At 33.7% G+C, this 20,158-nt stretch overlaps 1 protein-coding gene across 1 annotated transcript in view; it reads left to right on the forward strand.

The window, feature by feature from the left end:
* Positions 1-20,158, forward strand: part of MYCBP2 (MYC binding protein 2) — a 251,274-nt gene that overhangs the window by 60,643 nt on the left and 170,473 nt on the right. The window contains exons 12-17 of the mRNA XM_069467662.1: positions 390-594; positions 2,027-2,191; positions 4,350-4,508; positions 7,140-7,344; positions 11,703-11,848; positions 12,222-12,323. Of these exons, the coding sequence (XP_069323763.1) occupies positions 390-594; positions 2,027-2,191; positions 4,350-4,508; positions 7,140-7,344; positions 11,703-11,848; positions 12,222-12,323 (982 nt within the window). The remainder of the gene's footprint in view (positions 1-389; positions 595-2,026; positions 2,192-4,349; positions 4,509-7,139; positions 7,345-11,702; positions 11,849-12,221; positions 12,324-20,158) is intronic.

Here is a 20,158-nt window from a genome sequence, read left to right on the forward strand (position 1 = left end):
GAGTTCTTATAATTTTTTGAATTGTGATGAATTCATTTTTTGTGTTTTAATTTTAATGAATAGGACTGTAACTGTGAAGAAATACACAATGTGCAAGTTGGGGAAGATAGGAGCATGTATCATTAAATTATAGATTATAGAGATGGAAATATGGAAATATGAACAATTATAACTATAGATACAAAAACCTTTATGAACTATTTCTTTTGGCAAAACGTATGTTATTTCTCTCTTGCTCAGCTCACAGAATATAGTGTAAAAAGAAAAGTTTCGTTTCTTGTTATTTTTGTTTTGCAATAAAATGTCTACATTATTTTTTTCTCTCATGTGATACCTGATGCACTACTCTCAAAATTACTGTAATTTCTTTTTTTTTTTTCATGTAAAAGATATATTATACTGGCAAATACCAGAGTCTTGGAATCAAACAAGGTGGTCCTTCAGCAGGAAAATGGGTTGAGCTACCAATTACAAAATCTCCAAAGATAGTACACTTCTCAGTTGGACACGATGGCTCTCATGCCCTTTTAGTTGCAGAAGATGGAAGCATATTCTTTACAGGATCTGCTAGTAAAGGAGAAGATGGCGAGTCAAGTAAGTTGACTGATCAGCTGGGCATTTAGTAAAAATAATGTGAAATTTATTAATAAAGTTTATCATTTTCACTAACACTAACCTCACCAATTAACAGGTTTTTACATTGGGATATATTTAGTTCATAGTGGTGCATTACTGTTTGTTAAAGAAATGTAGCTGCTTATTTCCTAAAGTTCATCTTCATGAAGTTTTATGCTTTATGGATACATGACTATTCATCTGAGAATATATGCTTATTTTGTTAGTGCTATTTTAAAAAGGTATTTATTCCAGTAGATTATTTTAGGAACTCCAAGACATTGGAAGGAATACATATTCCAGAAAGAAGATAAACCTTATGTAATCTTTTGTAATAGTGTTATGGATTATTGTTCTTGGTGTTATTTCTTTATGATGAAATCATTGCTCAGCAACGAAAAATAAGTAATTTTATTTATCTCTTATATTTTCTATATTTCTGCTCAAAGTCTTCCTTAAAAGTGTCATTTTTCTTTTTGTAACTTGTCACATACTTTGTACATTGTGGCACATTGGAGTAGCGCCTTACAAGGGATTAGGTTAAGTCAACACATGATGTAAAAATCATGTGAAAATAAAAGTTATTCTGGAAAAATCTCTTAAAATAGCCATAAAGCCTATTACCATCTCTCAGAAACTTCAGTGTAGCCAGTTTTTCCTTGTAGCATTTAAAGGACATTGTTCTTTCTTCGCTTGAGCACCAGGTAAAGTAGTTGCTGTATATATGGAAATGGATCATGTTATATGAAAAATATAATTGTATTTTAAACTCCAGCGCAGCAATATGTTTTAATTCTGAAAGGCATGCAGGAACTGGGATTGGCTGAAGGAACAGCTGATTGAGGTTTCCCATCTTTTGCATATTTCAAGGATTTAGTTTTTGAGAGCAGAGGATTCTTGAATTACCGCATTTAGATTTATTCACTTTCCTTCCATTTGTATATCTCCTTTCCTTACAATCTCATTGATTTGGTTTGGCTACTTAATGTTTGTTTAATGACTGAGGAACTTATTTTACTTTCCAGGATCTAGTGTAAGAATACATGTGAGTTGCACTTTGAGAGAAAAGGAGATTATATATATGACAGTGTGATGGTGTTGATAATGTAACAGCTAATCCAGAAATTGGGCCCCCGAGAATTTTCGTAGAAAACCAGTGTTTCCCATTGGAAATTTCAGCGCATTACAAAGAAGGAAGATCTGGCAGTGATAGCCTAAATGTTAATGGACCAGTTGAGGCTGGCAGGTTGACTCATTTTAATTTGCATGTTGGAAGCCCAGGCCTTTGTGAAAATAAATAAATAAAATGTATCATAAATGCAAATTGTAAGCTTTTTCTTTGGACTTTATGTACGTGTCATTATTATTGTTTGTACGTAGATGTCTTAAACTAATTTAATTTTATTTTAAGCTAAGAGCAGACGACAATCAAAACCCTACAAACCTAAAAAGATAATTAAGATGGAAGGAAAGATTGTGGTGTATACAGCCTGTAATAATGGAAGTAGTTCTGTTATTTCTAAAGATGGAGAACTATACATGTTTGGAAAAGATGCCATTTACTCTGATAGTTCAAGTAAGTAAAAAACCTTAAACATCTTTTTGCTTGTATGCAAAGAAGTTTCAATACTAATTCATTATGTATTACAAAGATATGTCTATAAAATTAGTATTTGTAGCATGCTTTCCCTACTTTTTTTACATTTCCTTCCAAATTTGCTTTCATATCTTGTCACTAGGAGCACTGTTGCTAGTTTCATATACATGTAGTCATAGAGCTTGGCAAGTGAAGCTTCACCTTAGCTATTACTTTCTCTGGACGCTTTCTGTAAACTCAGTTAGTTGCTCATGTGACATGTCCCTTGGGGTAATGCTAGTACCTTGGGGAAATGATTTTCATAACAAAGCTGATTTATAATTGTGGAATTATGTATCTCCTCTGTAGGTTGTTAGAGTGAAATTCTCTCTTTCTCTCTATTGGCTCTTGTATCCTCAGTGCCTAGCACAGTGTCTGGCACATGGTAGGGTCTCAAGAATTACTTGTTAAGTGACTGGGTGACTGATAAGCCAAAAGTTTAAGAAGTAGGTATGAGGAATAGCACTAGCTAAATAGTTTTATATTTATAAACTATAATCTCAAGAACTTGTTTGTTGGATTTTCTTTATAGCAGTTAGAATGAGTATAATGAATGAGGCATCCCACTTGGAAGGATTTTATGTGAGATAAATATGTAAAGCCTTTGAATTTCTTTGTAAGAAGGAAACCGGAATTAATGAAGTTTATGATTATTAGTTTAAGTGATTGTCTTATGCTGGGAAAATGACATATATAGAGCATTTATAGCAAATCAATTATTAAGTTGAGCTGTACCCAGATGATATGTGAACTGGCTTAATGGGGTAATATTTAGAATCTCAGTTGGCTTCGCCTGTCAGAGTGAATCAAAATTTTGTCATGGACTACTGTATAGTTTAAAAATAATGTTCAATATAACTGCTGCTTACTAAAGTCTACTTGGCTAGAGCTGGTGAAAATTTATATATTTATTGAACACTGATGGTACGTCAGGGATTGGTAGACCAGATGGACATGGGGTCCCTGCCTTTTGAGGAGCCAAGAGACAATCTGGCACCAAAACTTTTTAATTGGGTAACAGTTTACTTAACCTTTCTTTTTGTTTTTTTCCACTGGCAAAAGGTAGCCAATGATAGTACCTGCTTCATATGGTTGTTATAAAAATTATAGGCGATAATGCTTAAGAAATGCTTAGCATAGAGCCTGGCACATGTCAGATCTCAAGGCATGTCAGCTAGTACTGTTAATAATAAATACTACTGTTATACACACACATACATCTTTTTCAAGTGTGCTAAATACTAAAAGTGGGAGTTTTTGAGATGTGCTTTATAAAAGACCTAAACTAGTATAAGGTAAAAGGGAAGGCCATCTTAAGGAAATGATATCTGAGCTAATAATATAGGACAGTTTTCCCAAAGTGTGATGTGAGATTGATATTATTTATAATTTAAATAAAACAAACACTTTAATTTTTTAAAAATGTTTTTATTTTAATGTATGTTAGAAAAATATTCAATAATCTTTGGGTATTACTACTTGATAAGGTTAAAAATGCTTCAATCAATTTAAAGTTGTTGCAAAAAATATTAAGTAGATAATATGGGTGGCACTTGGTTATGACAAGTATAATGAAAGTAATATGTGAATAAGTGAAGTTTAGGAAATAACTGTGTATTGGATTGTGGAAGAAAGCATCGTAGGCTGAAAAGCATTGGAAAGTCTGACAGGTTTCTACAAAAACAATGTCATTTCAGTAAACTGGTGAGTGTTTTACTTTGTTTTGCTGTGGCAGGTCAAAGCAGGTAAAGTAAATGATTTATGGGCTCCTTTGTACATAGAAAAGTTTGAGAACTACTGGCCCTTTTGAGTACTGTCCAGAGGTGTCGGTTTGGAGGAAGCATTTGGAAAAAGCTTGAGATAATGCTACAGTAAAGATTTGTTCTACGTCTGGATGATAACATTTTAAGATTCATTGAAGCTACATCATAAAATTAAAAAATTAATTTAGTGATATTCTGTCAGTATTTTGGCCACTTATTTTCCATTTTAGTTAATTATTTTGCCCCAGAAATAAAAAGTTCTTCATCGAAGGTAGTTCTTTCACTAGGCTCACAAGGGCTTTTTTGTTTTTACCAAATTTCTATCTTTCCTACAGGTTTGGTAACTGATTTGAAGGGCCATTTTGTAACTCAGGTAGCTATGGGCAAAGCTCACACTTGTGTTTTAATGAAGAATGGAGAAGTTTGGACGTTTGGTGTAAATAATAAAGGACAATGTGGACGAGACACTGGTGCTATGAACCAAGGAGGGAAAGGTAGGTGTTTAATTTTTGGATTTTAAAATTTGTGTTGTCTTTTTATTAGTTTTTTAGAACAACATAGTGAAGACTCTTACTCTTTTCAAAATTAGTGGCTCTCTGATTTCATACTTATTAATTAGAAAACCACTAAATTTCTTACTTATTTGATAATTGCTGATAAAAGCATATCACTGGAAAAATTGAATATACTTTAAATTTCTGAGCAAATGAACTGGCTTACTTATATGTTTTTCTAAATTCTACCTAATATAATAGTTCCTCTTTGACTTAGCATTTTTGGTGACTAAATTATTCCAGAAGAGTGAATTTTCCAAACTTTTTATTAGTTCCTTTTATACCACATATTTTCAGTTTTAACCATTTTTGGCAGTGGTTTATCTGGCAAATATTGTCTTCCTATTTAATAGCATATAGCACCTGTAAGTTAATCTGTTCTTAACAACTAAGAGTGATCCTCATGAGTATCTCGCTCTTTGGCATGAAAAGGCTAAATTATGGAGGCACCTTCTTCACAGTATCCTTTGCCCCAACCCTCAGGCTATATTTAAAGGAAGAGGGGTTTATTCTTTGATTGCGCGCTGCTACTTGTTGTGGTCTTGGGTTTTTTGTTGTTTTTTTGTTTGTTTGTTTTTTTAAGCAAGTGTCTATTTTCTTCTTGCTCTCAATTTTTGCTTCTAGCTACTATTAGTATGTCGATACCCTTTGCTCCAATTTCTGGTTTTCTGTTTTTAATTATGTATGGGCTGGAGAGTAAGACAATATATACATATTATTAGAACTAAGCATGAACTGTGCTTAAAGTATCAATGATTTTGAGGATTAAGCTCTGCATAAATTAACAAAAACAAGTTTATCTCTTTTTAGTCTTCTTGACAGCAGACTCATCCAGATCTCAGGAATTAACCTGGCCTTTGAGGATCTAAATCTAGTAGGAAAGTCAAACATAAAAAATAATTGCTAGATTCCCTCAGATTTGACCTCCCATATATGCTCTTGTAGTATTGTGTGGGTTCCTTCAAAACCTTATCACAGTTGTTATTCTTAAAATTTTTATATGGTTATTGGATTAACGCTTGTCTTTCTTACTAGATTATAAGCTTTATAATAGCTCACTATCATAATCCTTAGTACCTAGAGCAGAGGTCTGCAAATTATTACCTAATATCATTTTTGTGTTAGCCGTCCAAGCTGAAAATGGATTTTACATTTACAAGGGTTATAAAAAATGTGACAAAGACTTATGGCCCATAGAACCATTATTTTACAGTTTGGCCCTTTACAAAAGGTTTGTTGATTCTTTGCCATAAAGGAATCTCCTTGGAATATAGATGTTCAATAAAAAAATGAATGAATTATAACTTGATTTAAAAAGTTGCAATTGAAATATAAACAGGCTTTGAAGAGATAGTGACCGACTTCCTGGAAAAGGTAGTTAAGTACTCTCATAGGAAATGACTTCTGAGCTGAATTTTTGAAGGCTGAAAAGGAGTTTGTCTGGTAAATGAGATAGGGAGAGACATCTTGTATATGAAGAAGGGAGAGGCAGAGGAAGCAGGCATGAGCAAAGGCCCTGAACATGTGAAAAGACACAGGATGTTTGGAAAACAGAGGGAAAAGATAGGAGATTGGAGAAAATTAGGAGCCATATTGTGGCAAATGTCTCTTGCTGAGGAGTTTTGTTCTTCTAAAGACCTTGGAAAGGTGTTGGAGGTTTGTAAATTGTAGAGTCACAGGATCAAATATGTGTTTTAGGAAGCTGATTGCTGACTGTGGGAAGGTGTTCTAGAGTGGAGGGGATTCTTGGATTCTTGGCTTAGAGCATGGTTAGGAGACTTTACTTGGTCTATTGAATGAAAGTGTTGGTAGTAAGGATGGAAAAGAGGAACTAAAATTGGAAAATGTTTGAAAGTATTATTGACAGAAAGTAGTAGCTAAGAGATTATGTTTGACAATAGCCTACCCTACCGCCTTTTGCAGAAATGAAATGGGGAGAGCATTTGTTAGTGGTCCCTAAATTAAAATTTATTTTTGTTAATCTTATATTTGAGCATTTCTTTATATAATCACTTGGCTTAGCATGGTATCTTGTATTTTTTTAAATTTTAAAATATTAAGAGGATACAAATATATTTGGTTACATGGATCTCTTTTCTAATGCTTCAGTCGTGGCTGTAGGTGTGTCCATCACCCAAATAGTGTTCAGTGTACCCTTTAGGTTTTTGCACCTTCCCTCCTCCCACCTTTCTGCTGCTTGATTTCCACTGAGTTTTACTTCCCCAAGTACTTATCGGTTTGTTTCAATTTAGTAATGAATACATGTGTTGTTTGTTTTTCCAATCTTAAGAGATACTTCACTTAGTAGAATGGTCTCCAGTTCCATCCAAATGATTGCAAATGGCAGTAATTCATCCTTTTTTAGGGCTGAGTAGTACTCCATGGTATACGTATACCACATTTTATTAATCCACTCATGAATGGATGGGCACTTGGGTTGATTCCACATCTTTGCGATTGTGAATTGTGCTGCCATAGTGTCCTGTATTTTTTTAATTGGAAAATATTATCATCCATTTTTTAAACATGGGAATAATCTACATAAAAATTATAAATTGATCTGTCAAACAGGGTTTGGAGTTGAAAATATGGCAACAGCAATGGATGAAGACCTGGAAGAAGAGTTAGATGAAAAAGATGAGAAGTCCATGATGTGCCCTCCAGGCATGCATAAATGGAAGCTGGAGCAGTGCATGGTTTGCACTGTGTGTGGAGACTGCACAGGTTATGGAGCCAGCTGTGTCAGTAGTGGGCGTCCAGACAGAGTCCCTGGAGGGTAAGAAAATTATTCCTTGTGCAGAACACATTTTTTTTCAAAAATTTTCTAGAGTATATTCTATTATTTTGTTTCTTAAAGGCATTATTGGTATATACTTATAATTCCTCCCTTGATCTTAGCCAAAAGGCCGAGAAACCATTATACTTAATAATACTTATAATTGTTTTCTATTATAATAATTTCTAATTTAGTGTCATTCTTAAGGTCACCTTTCTTTAATTTGATTCATATAAACCATTTTTTAAAACAGATCATAAATTCTTTTAGGCTTGGGTTGTGCCTTTACTCTTTTTCTAAGCCTAGTTAATACCAAATTTTTGTTGAACAAACATGTTCTGCTTTTTTAAATAGAATTATCAAATATCATATAGAGTACTCGATTAGGGATATATCATTTTCTTTTAAATTTGCTGTTTGCGGCCGGGCGCGGTGGCTCACGCCTGTAATCCTAGCACTCTGGGAGGCCGAGGTGGGCGGATCCTTTGAGCTCAGGAGTTCGAGACCAGCCTGAGCAAGAGCGAGACCCCATCTCTACTAAAAATAGAAAGAAATTATATAGACAGCTAAAAATATATATAGAAAAAATTAGCCGGGCATGGTGGCACATGCCTGTAGTCCCAGCTACTCGGGAGGCTGAGACAGGAGGATCCCTTGAGCTCAGGAGTTTGAGGTTGCTGTGAGCTGATGCCACGGCACTCACTCTAGCCTGGGCAACAAAGTGAGACTCTGTCTCAAAAAAAAAAAAATAAATAAATTTGCTGTTTGCAATTTTAGGAATTTTCAGTACTCCGCTTCTAAAGTTGCATCATACATGTTATATTTATCCTTGTTATATGTATGTGTCCTCTTAATGGACCACATTTTTTCCCCAAGGTTCTATATTATTGTCAATTTAAAGTTAATATGTGAGTTCAACAGAATAAGAATGTAGTTTTCCCTTAGAATGTTGGGAGACTTTTTGATTCCATTTTTTATATTGCCAGTTATGGCCAATATAACATAATGGGATGTCCTTTTTAAGATCAGATTTCTGCTAATTGGCTGCTTTGGGGGAGTAGAGGAAATTTTGTGAATAAAAGCCCAGAGTGAGGATGGCTACTCCCCATTCTTTCCTCTCCCTTGCTTCTGGCAACCACCATTCTATTTTCTACTTTCTTTCTCTCTCTGATTCTGATTACTCTAAGTACTTCATATAAATAGAATCATCCAGTATTTGTCTTTTTGTGGCTAGATTATTTCACTTAGCATAATGTCTTCAGGGTTTGTCCACATTGTAGCATATGTCAGAGTTTTCTTCCGTTTTAAGACAGACTAATATTCCATTGTATGTATATACCATGTTGTGCTTATCCATTCATCTGTTGATATACATTTGGGTTGCTTCCACATTTTAGCTATTGTGAATAATACTGCTGGGAACATGGGTGTACAGATAGCTCTTTGAGACCCTGCTTACAGTTCTTTGGGGTATATACCCAGAAGTGGAATTGTTGGATCATATGGTAGTTCTATTTTTAATCTTTTGTGGTACTGCCATGCTATTTTCCACGATGGCTGTACCATTTTACATTCCCAGCAAGAGTGCACAAGTGTTCCAATTTCTCTACATCCTAATGAGTCTGAGGTAGTATCTCTTTATGGTTTTGCTTTGAATTTCACTAATGATTAGTGATGTTGAACATCTTTACATGTGCTGCTAGGCTATTTGTAGATATTCTTTTGAGAAATATTCTATTCTAGTCCTTTGCTCATTTTTGAATCAGCTTGTTTTTTTGTTGTTGAGTTTTAGGAGTTTTTTATACAATCTGGATATTAACTCCTATCAGATACACGATTTGCAAATAAAAATCATGTTTATGGGTTGCCTTTTTACTCTGTTGGCATTGCCTTTTGATGCATAAATTTTTAAAACTTTCATGAAGTCCAATTTGTCTGTTTTTTCTTTTGTTGCCTGTGCCTTTGGTGTTATATCCATGACATTGTTGCCCAATCTAATGTTATGAAGTGTTTGCTGTATGTTTTCTTCTAAGAGTTTTTTTTTTTTTTTTTTTTTAATAGTTTTTGGTCTTACATTTAGGTCTTTGGTCCATTTTGAGTTAATTTTTGGGTATGGTGTTAGGTAAGGGTCCAACTTCATTCTTTTGTGATATCCAGTTTTTTCAGCACCATTTGTTGAAAAGACTGCTTTTCCCTATTGAATCATCTTGGCTCCTTTGTCAAAAATCATATGACCACATATGTGAAGTTTTCCTTCTGGGCTGTCTATTCTATTCCATTGGTCTGTATGACTGTCTTTGTGCCAGTACCACACTCTTTTGATTACTGCAGCTTGCAGTAAGTTTTGAAGTCAGGAAGTATGAGTTACTTTGTCATTCTTTTTTAAGATTGCTTGGCTATTCAGGATCCCTAGAGATTTCATATTAATTTTAGGATAGATTTTTTGTATTTCTGCAAAAAACATCATTGTGATTTTTAATAGGGATTGTATTCTGTAGATTGCTTTGGGTAGTATTGACATCTTAGCAATATTGTCTTCCAGTCATAAACATGGAATGTGTTTTTGTTTACATCATCTTTAATTTCTTTCAGCAGTGTTTTGTAGTTTTCATTGTAAAAATCTTTAACCTCGTTGGTTAATAAGTTAATTACTAAGTATTTTGTTCTTTTTGATGCTATGGAATTGTTTTTATAATTTTCTTTTCAGATTGTTCATTGTGTTTAGAAGTGCAACTGATTTTTATGTGTTGACTTCGTAACCTGCTACTTTGCTGGATTAATTTATTCTACCAATTTTTTTGTATAGCATCATTAGGGTTTTCTCCATATCAGATAGTAAATTGTGAACAGAGATAACTTTACTTCTTCCTTTCAGGTTTGCATAACTTGTATTTCTTTATTCTTATCTAATTGCTCTGGCTAGAACTTCAAGTGCTATGTTGAAAAGGAGTGGTCAGAGGGGCATCCTTGTCTTATTCCTGATCTTGGAGGAATGCTTTCAGTCTCTAACTTACATTGAGTACAATGTTCATATATGTGAGTTTTTCATATATGGTTTTTATTATGTTGCGGTAGTTTCCTTCTATTCCTAGTTTGTTGAGTTTTCTTTTTTTTTTTTTTCATGAAAGGGTATTGAATTTTGTCAAATGCTTTTTCTTCATCAGTTGAGATGATCATGTGGTTTTTCCCTTCACTCTGTTAATGTAGTATATTACATGGATTGATTTTCATATGTTGCACTCCAGGAATAAATCCCACTTTGTCATGCTGTATAATTCTTTAAACATGCCGCCAAATTCAGTTTGTTAATATTTTGTTAAGTATTTTTGCATCCATGTCCATAAGGAATATTGATCTGTAGGTTTTGGGGTTTTCTTTGGTTTTGTTTTTTGTAGTGCCTTTGTCTGGCATTGGTATCAGGGTAATCCTAACCTCATAAAATGAATTAGGAAATGTTCTCACCTCTTCAGTGTTTTGGAAAAGTTTGAAAAGAATTGATGCCATAAACACTATTTTACAAATAGTATCCACAGACAATTCTGTTGTACATATTATTGTATTAGTTTTTACTCTGTAGTTAGTGATGCTCCAAATTATTTGTAATGCTTGCTTTTAAAAGCCAGACATTTCACAGATCTGGAGGTACAAGGGCCTCATTGAGGCTGTCACAAATTTTTAAGGACTGATCCAGTGAATAACATTAAAGCTATGACTTATACAAAATATGTAATTAAAAAATTAGTTGCTCACTGACCCACTAGCCAATTTCTGGGAGTGTTCTTGTCAACAAATACCATGTAGTGTATAATTGATACGAAAGGGACAAAGAAGGAAAAATAACAAATAATTGTGCACAGTGAAAGGAGAAAATGGGAGATTATGGCATACACAGAAGCGTGCGAGAGTAGGAGACTTAATGTATGAAGCTGGCAGGCTGGGCTCACTTCACTTGCTGCCAACACCTGCCTTCACTTATCTGCTAGATAGCAATGTTGTCTGCTTGTTTCTTTTTAGCTTTCCAACCCATTCAGGCCACTTAATACTAAAGGGGCTGGTGTGTCACTAACTGCAAAAACTTTTAAAAGACTTTTTAAAACAGTAGATTTGACGATAGCAGAATTTGTTTGTATTTTCTGTAGTAATATACCAGTTATGCCTATTGGGAACTTAATAAACTCTTGTTTTTAATTATTCGTCTATTCATACCTTTTCTTTACAATGGACTTCCTGATTTGAAGAAGTGATTTCATTGCTGATACATTTAATTTAATCTCAAAAATGTGGAAAAGAAGTTATACAAAAGCATTTTAAAGAAAGATTAGAAAGATTTCAGCTGTCTTTTTTTTTTTTTTTTAAAGGATCTGTGGCTGTGGTTCTGGAGAATCTGGCTGTGCTGTGTGTGGATGTTGCAAGGCTTGTGCAAGAGAGTTGGATGGTCAGGAGGCCAGACAAAGAGGCATTCTTGATGCAGTGAAAGAAATGATACCTTTAGATCTTCTTTTAGGTAAATTGATTGATTATACTGAATGTGTTGTCCTCAACTCAGCAATTTTGATAGTTTAAACAATTTCTTGTTAGATACATGTTAAAAAGTTAAGATAATAGTTAATATATGCAATAGTGCTCTTATGTAACTGACAATATGACATTATTAAAGGGATGAGATTTCTTTTTCCCTGTTTTACTAAGAATTCTTTTTTTTTATTATATTTAACAAGTTATCCTCTGAAGCACATTTTTGGTAAGATTCTTGCAGTAAAAATAATGTGTTTCAAACAACGTTTTTGCTAGTTTTTACTTTGTTGAATTTTGTATAGTTCTGTCATAGCTATTATGTAACATACATTTTTTTGGGTGGGGTGGGGTCCGTCATCTAGCTGTCCCAGTACCTGGGGTTAACATTGAAGAACACCTTCAGTTACGACAAGAAGAAAAACGGCAGCGTGTAATCAGAAGGCACAGATTAGAGGAAGGAAGAGGTAAGATGTAGCTACAGAGAAAAAGCATATGAAATTCAATTTTCTTATTGTATACTGCGATCACTGAAAAGTTTACACAATAAGCTGATTTGGTAAGAAATCACTAAAATTGAAATTAGTAACATTCTGGTAACTCATGAAAATAAGTGAAAATATTCAGTATATTTATAATTGTGCTAATAATAAACGTTTAATACAGTAAGGTATTTATAGCACAAGTCAACCATATTAAGAATTGTGCCAGCTGCCAAATATCAATGACTATTAACAATGGCAACTTTTGAAAAAATACAAATACTGAGAACTTGTCGTTCACCCAGACTTTGTACTCGTCTGTTTGAACATGGAAAAAATTCAGTTTAATCTAGTGTTTTCATCTTTTTCCTTAGTCATTCACAGTCATTATCATTTGGGCAAAGTCCCACTATGCTTCCCTCCAATCCGGTGCATATTTATGCTTTTATGTACCTTTTGTTGTAAAAAGTATATTCTAGTTATGTGCAAAAGGAGGAAGGTGGAAAGTTTGCAGGTTTTATTTGCAAAGATAGGTTTGTTTATCTTTTCTTCATTGTTTATGACCATTTCTTGGCTTAAACATGCATTGAACAATGGTTTTAATTTGTATTTTAATGTAGATCTAACAAGCAGAGATAAAGATGAGTATTACTAAAACTATTGTTGTCCAGTAGAATCTTTTCTTTATAGGATTAAGACAAATGTTACAGAGGTCTGTGATTTTATTCCTCTGCTAGGCAAAATCTTGATTGGAAATATTTATTGATATTGCATATTTTAAATACTTATTAGAAATGGCATATTTGATATGTGATAAACCTATTACCCATTTAACCATCATTATACATTTTTGTAGCTATTCTTTTTGTTAATATAAAATGGAATAAATAATAGAATATATAGTACCCATGATAAATTCTTATTAAACAAGTTGTAAAACATATGCCTGGAAAATGAAGATTGCTGTTTATAGCATCTGGTATTGATTGATGTAGTTAATATTTGCTATTAAGTTTGGTTTTGCTTATGTAAATCATTTCCTTTAAAGGGTATTTTAATGAGAATAATGTGTATATACTCTTATTTACTTTATATAAATATGTGGGAAAATTGGATGTTAAATTTTGCTTAGAAAACGAGGTAGAATTTAAGTATTGGGTCTTTCTTACATGGTAATTAAGTGATAATTCCTTTTATGTTGATAACGATTTGTTAAAGATTAGTTATCAGTGTATCTCTTTACTCCCTGTTTTTGTTTCTTTGGAAATACTAGGTTGAGTTATATGAATTGACCTACAAAATGCAGCAATTTCTTATGTTTCAACCAAAGTATAGCAAATCCTTTTCTTGACATTTAAGTACTTACCTAATGCTGTATATATTGTTACTTTTTTTTCTTCCTGTAAAAGAAGCTATTCTTTAGGTGTAGTGTATTTCTGCATATTGGAAATAAAGGAATATTGAATTATGCATGGTGATTTGACATAACTTGGTGATTACAGAATATTTTTTTCCTGTTTATTTTAAAATTTGTCATAGAACTTTAACATGTAAATTGTAAACTCTAACCATATAACAGTTAAAAAACTCTTCTACTAGTTAAATATTTAAAGAAATTATATTATTGTTTCGATTTTACAAACACTGACTTAGGTTCTGGGCAGTCAGTGTATATTTTGTGATAAATGGGTTTCATCTGCAGTCTTAAATATACCGAAACACTTCAATAGAAACACTTTATTCAGATTATTGATGCACAAAAATTTTGTCTTATCCTTATGTTTTGGTTGAACTCTCTTGCACGTATCACCCACTTTCATGTTTGTTAAACAGAAAATGTAGTAAATATCTTTTCTTGATGAATTGGGATTTTCACTGTGGACCTCAATTATGGCAGTCCTTACTTTGCATGATACTGAAATTAACTGAAATTCATGCTTATTGGAACCATGTCCTACCTTTGCTCAGTTACCATAGTTACTGAAAAATCATGCACAGGGAGAACACAGTTCCCATATACCTGTGTCTCAGTTAATGCAGCATTGTGCAAAGTGATTCCTGTTTGTACATTTTGTTTATTTTACAGAAATACTTTTGCTTTTAAAGAAGAATTCTAACTATGGATCCATTTTTAAAAATTCAAACTTCACAGTCATATTCAGTGACTTTGGAAATCCATGTGTTGTATTAAGTAATTAAAATGACAGTATCCTGATGTGACACTTTTATGATCTTATCTTTATATTCCTTCTCAGCATTCCATTAAAGCACTTTAAAAGAAAACAAATTTGTTTAAGAAATCAAAATTACTTTTTTTTGACACAGGCTCTTGCTCTTTTCCTGGGGCTATAGTGCAGTGGTGTCATCATAGCTCACTGCAATCTCAAACTCCTGGACGCTCAAGCGATCCTCCTGCCTCAGCCTCTGAGTAGCTGGGGCTATGGGTGTATGCCACCACGGCCAGCTAATTTTTGTATTTCTTGTAGAGATGGGGTTTCACTGTGTTGCTCAAGCTGGCCTTGAACCAAGTGATTCTCCCACTTCAGCCTCCCGAAGTGCTAGGAGTACAGGAGTGAGCCACCCCGCCCAGCCCAAGAAAACAAAATTGAGTGTACACAGATATACCCACACTTGCAAGGGAAAAATCTAGAAAGATAAATACCAAAATATTAAGTGTTTTTTCCTGAGAAATGAGTTTATAGGTGATTTTTATTTTCTTCTTTACAATTTTCTAAATGTTCTCTAATAAGCATGTTACTTTAAAAGAATGAGTTAGGATTTAAAACTTAAGCCATTGTTTTATGAAAGATATCAGTTAGTTTTAAGACATTTATACTTTACCTTTGAGTTTTTAAAACATGTTTTATTTGGATGGAAGAATCCCTTTCAAGTGCTATGCTTTTCATTATTTTAGGGCAGTTGTTCTCAAAGGAATCTCAAAGGGACCAGCATCACTTGGATACTTGTTTGAAGTACCAGTTCTTAGGCCTCACCCGAGACCTTACTGAATCAGAAACTTGGAGAGTAGAGCCCAGTAAATTGTGCTTTCACAAGCCTTCCAGGAGATTCTGATGATGTCAGAGTATGAGAACCACTATCGTAGGTCAGTGGTGTTCACAGTTTATTCCATTAACCTTCTGCATCAGAATCACCTGGGTCTAATTAATCAGAATTTTCCAGGTCAAGGGTCCTGGAAACACATTTGACTCACTGCACAGTGTTCTAGGGCTCTGTGCTAGAGAAGATTATTAGTCTTGCTTTTCCACGAGGAACAGAAAGATTAAATAAATTTTTAGTGTTCTAGCTGCCATATATACCTGTATTTTATTTTTTTGGCCTCTGCTTGGTATGTTTTAGAAACTAACAGTTTGGTAATGTTAGTAATTATGCTCAATTACAGTAATTGGCTTTTATCTGTGTTAATGTTTCACATTTTCAGAATTAGATTATGTTAAATTATTTTACTTGTCTGAGTTAATTTTTTTAAAGTTGCTCAAAATATTGGACCTAAATCTGGTACTAAAGCCTTGTTTAGTCAGCCTCAGGCCTATTGTATTTTAGCTGATGTTTATGATCTCCTGTAATGGAATGTGCTGTTGAAACTCCAAAAAGCAATGTTATTACTGCTTTTCGATAAATTTGGAACTTTGTCTATAATTCAAACTTTTGTGCTATTAATCTTTCAGATAACATTTTTCTTAAATTTATATTTTTAGATATTAATAGTATTCATTTATAGATTTTAGTTCAATGGTTTGTGATAATTTTCACTTTTTTAGATTACACTGAGTTGATTGATTTATTAAGTCTCTAAGAGTTGTATTAACTGTATAAGTGTAGTGTTTCTTCTGTGGAATTCTTTTTTTTTTTTTTTTGAGGAAGCAATTTCTTTAATTTTATCGGAATCCAGGATATTCTTTTTTTTTTTTTTTTTTAATTTCATCTTATTGTTATGGGGGATACAGAATTGCAGGTTACATACGTTGCCCATATACCACCTTTCTCCCCAAGTCAGAGCTCCAGGCGTGTCTGTTCCCCAGATAGTGCACGTTGCACCCATCATGTAGGCTTCTGTGGAATTCTTAACTAGAGCCCTCTAAGTCATCAGAAGAACTAATGTGTCATTATATCAATGATCTTATCTCTATAGCCCTTTTCGGCACTCTCTTGTAAGGAAAATTGAACTCCAGTAGTGTTGGCTACTTTTCCTTCTTTGTTTTCCCATAAGTGTTAAATTTTCATAATTGTGAGCTCTGGATGCACATGTCCTGGCTTGCCTGGGACAGTCCTATATTATACCTACTGTCCAGACGTATCTCTTGCTTACTGTCCAGGCATATTTCTTAGTAGTGCCTATTTTTACTCAGTAGAATCTATCTCATTTGGATAATAGGTTATAGGATTAGCCTAGGTATAGAGCATGGTAGTTAAGAGCTTGGGTTGTAAAGTTAGACTTTGGATTAAATCCTGGCTTCTTAACTGGGAGTGACAACTGTACCTACCTAAATAGGTATGTTAATGAGGGTTAAGTAACATGCCTGAAAGTGCCTAGCATGTACTACACCTTAGGTAAATAGCCCATGATGATTATGGTGGTAGTGGTGGACTATTTAATAGGCTTCTCTTCCAGCTTGATTCTTTTTCACTTCTGATCTTGACTTAATTGCTTTTCTTACAACATTGGGGCGCTAATCGTACAACTTTGAATATTATTAAGAAAAATCCCCAACAGCTTTTCTAGAATAAAACAGATTCCATTTTGATAGGAAAAAATCAGTCTCCCATAGTTACAAATTAGAATATATAAAAAAAAAAATTTATTGTCTCTAGTTCCAAAGTGCTTGAGTTGATGTTTGCTATTAGTTATTTTATTTTATTTTATTTTATTTTAATAAATAAATAAATAAGACAGAATCTCACTCTGTTGCCCTGGGTAGAGTGCAATTGTATTGTGGTACCTCACTGCAGCATTAAACTCCTGGGCTTAAGTGATCCTCCTGCCTCAGCCTCCTGAGTAGCTGGGACTACAGGCAAGCACCACAACGCGTGGCTAATTTTTCTATTTTTAGTAGAGACAGGGTCTCATTCTTGCTCAGGCTGTTCTCAAACTTCTGAGCTCAAGCAGTCCTTGCACCTCAGCCTCCCAGAGTGCTAGGATTATAGGCATAAGCCACCGTGCCTGGCTTGCTATTAATTTTTAAGCCTCTAAAACCATTATGTTTTCTTGTATTGCTAATACTCCAATGCCACATAACAATCTCTTTTTAAATTAAAATATTATGTGAAGCATTTAGAATATATAAGTAAGAAAAAATGTCAGTATAAGTCTTCATGGAAAGGTAACCACTAATAGAATTTTGGTGTAAATTCTTACAATTTTTTATGCATTTTTTTGCTTTGTTATTTTATATATTTTCATACTGTGATACATATTGTGATCCTGTTTTTTCCCCCTTAGTATTATATAATAAAAATATTTTTGTACTTTATTGCAAACACTATATTAAAGTAATATAGGAACTTAGGTCAAGATTTTGCACAAACCTATTCTTTAGTTCAGTTATTGTTTCTGTTTATTTCATTGTCATCTTCTAATCAAGTTTTCCTCATTTCTAGTTATGAATTTTGTTTTATATATTTGCTTATTGTTATATATACTTTTATTTTGATAGTGTTTTTTCTCTACCTTCCCATTTGCTCCCACTAAACATATGAGGTTAATAGTCTCATAGGTATACTTTCATATCTCACTCTATTCATGTGCAGATGTCTACACATATTTGAAAGAATAGGCATATGTTTATTTACACAAGTGGTATTATGTATACATTTGCAGCATCTTTTTCTCATTTTACAAAACAAAATGAACACATACTAAGTAAATATGGATCTACCACATTCTATTTAGTAGCTACCTATTATTTTATAATATGACTATACCACAATTTATGCAACCATTATTTTGTTGATGAGCATTCAGCTTATTTTCAGGTTTTTTTGGATTTTACTGTAATAAATATTCTTAAACTTAAATTCCTATGCATTAGTGGCACTTTCTTTTGTTTATATAGTAGAGCTCCCTAGAAATACAATGTATGGGTTAGAGAGTGTGTATGTTTTCAAATTTAATATATAATTCCCATAGTTTTTAAAATGTTACAGGAATTTATATTCTCAAGACTAATATATAAGAGTGGCGTTTTCTTCTAGCATCACCTGTATTATTTTTAATTCTTGAAAAACATTGGTGAACAATGTTATCTCACTGTTAATTTAGATAGCACAACTCATTGTTAATTTAAATAGCACAAAAACATTGTCAAGTTTTCTTTAGAATAGATTTCTAGAGGTGCAGTTATTAGGTCAATGGACAAAAAATTTTAAGGTCTTGAAATACATCACCCATAGCTTTCTGAAAGACTCATACTATTTAATACTGCCACTTGTTCCATGCATTCTGCCTACCTGCCCTGATGGGCTCTGAATAATTGCCTACACATGAATGGACAGAGCTTTTAAATATCTAAATCTGGTCATTTCACACCCCTGTTTTATTCACTCCCCTCCCAATGAGAGAAATAACCCAACAAGTTCTGTTTATTCAGAACTTTAAATAGCTTTTGATTATGTCTACTTTACAGAATCCCACTGCATTTTCCTTGAACCAGGCTACCTCTCTTCTTTCCCTGAATTATAGCAAAAAGCCTTTTAATTGGCCTTATCCCTAGTCTTATCCTCTTCTAAGCTATTATCCACCTTCCATCCAGAATGTTATCAGCAACAGCATTTACCTGTTTAAAACCAAAAGAGTATTCAAGTCCTTAGGATGAATTATTCATTTTTATCATCTCCATTCTCATTCCTATTCCCTGTCCCTTCATTTTTCCCTATCTTTGAATCTTTAGAGTACTGGATATCTCCTTTATCAGGCCTTGTGTTATATATTTCTCTTCTTGTACCTCTAAACTCCCTGCTTTCCCATCTTCACCTTTTGTTAGCTGCTCCTTCAGTGTCCTTTTCTTTTGTCATAGCACACTGTCACAGTTTGTTGTTTAGTTGTGTGTAAACTCTCCCCCCCCATTAGATTGTGAGCTTCTTGAAGCAAAGATATCTTTTTTTTTTTTTTATTTCATCTTATTGTTATGGGGGATACAGAATTGCAGGTTACATACGTTGCCCATGTACCGCCTTTCCCCCCAAGTCAGAGCTCCAGGCATGTCTGTTCCCCAGATAGTGCGCATTGCACCCATCATGTAGGTATATATCCCTCCCTCCCCCCCCCCCCCCAGTCAGTACCTTCAAGCGTTACCATTCCCCAAACGGTGCGCAATGCACTCATTGTGTAGGCATACACCCATGCCCTCCCCCACCCCCCACCTCAGTCTGATATCCGAACAGATTATATCTTGTTTACCAAGGGTTTCTGGGCCCTGGCCCGGTGCCTGAATTGTAACATGTCTTTGTTGAGTAATTGAAAACAGTTTAAGGACTTGTCATCATTTCTAGAGTGAAGTTTTATGACATAAAAAGGTTTTAATTATGTGTTTTTTTGTATACTTCTCCAAACTCATTTTCTACTCTTTTTGCTCTATAACCTTTACATCATTCATTTTAGCTATGTGTGTTTTTAGTGATTATACAGTATTATTTAATATCTTCATGCTTTTATAAATCCTATTCCTTTTGACTGGAATACTCTGTCTTCCCTTCCTTCTCTCTTGTTAAACTTTTTCTCATTCTTTGAAACCTCTCTGATTCTCCCGAGTTGAATTGCTAGCTTTTTATCTTTTAGTATTTAATATATATAGAATTCCTTTATA

Source organism: Eulemur rufifrons, chromosome 4 (genome assembly GCF_041146395.1).
Source record: "Eulemur rufifrons isolate Redbay chromosome 4, OSU_ERuf_1, whole genome shotgun sequence".
In the NCBI taxonomy this organism is placed as follows: domain Eukaryota; kingdom Metazoa; phylum Chordata; class Mammalia; order Primates; family Lemuridae; genus Eulemur; species Eulemur rufifrons.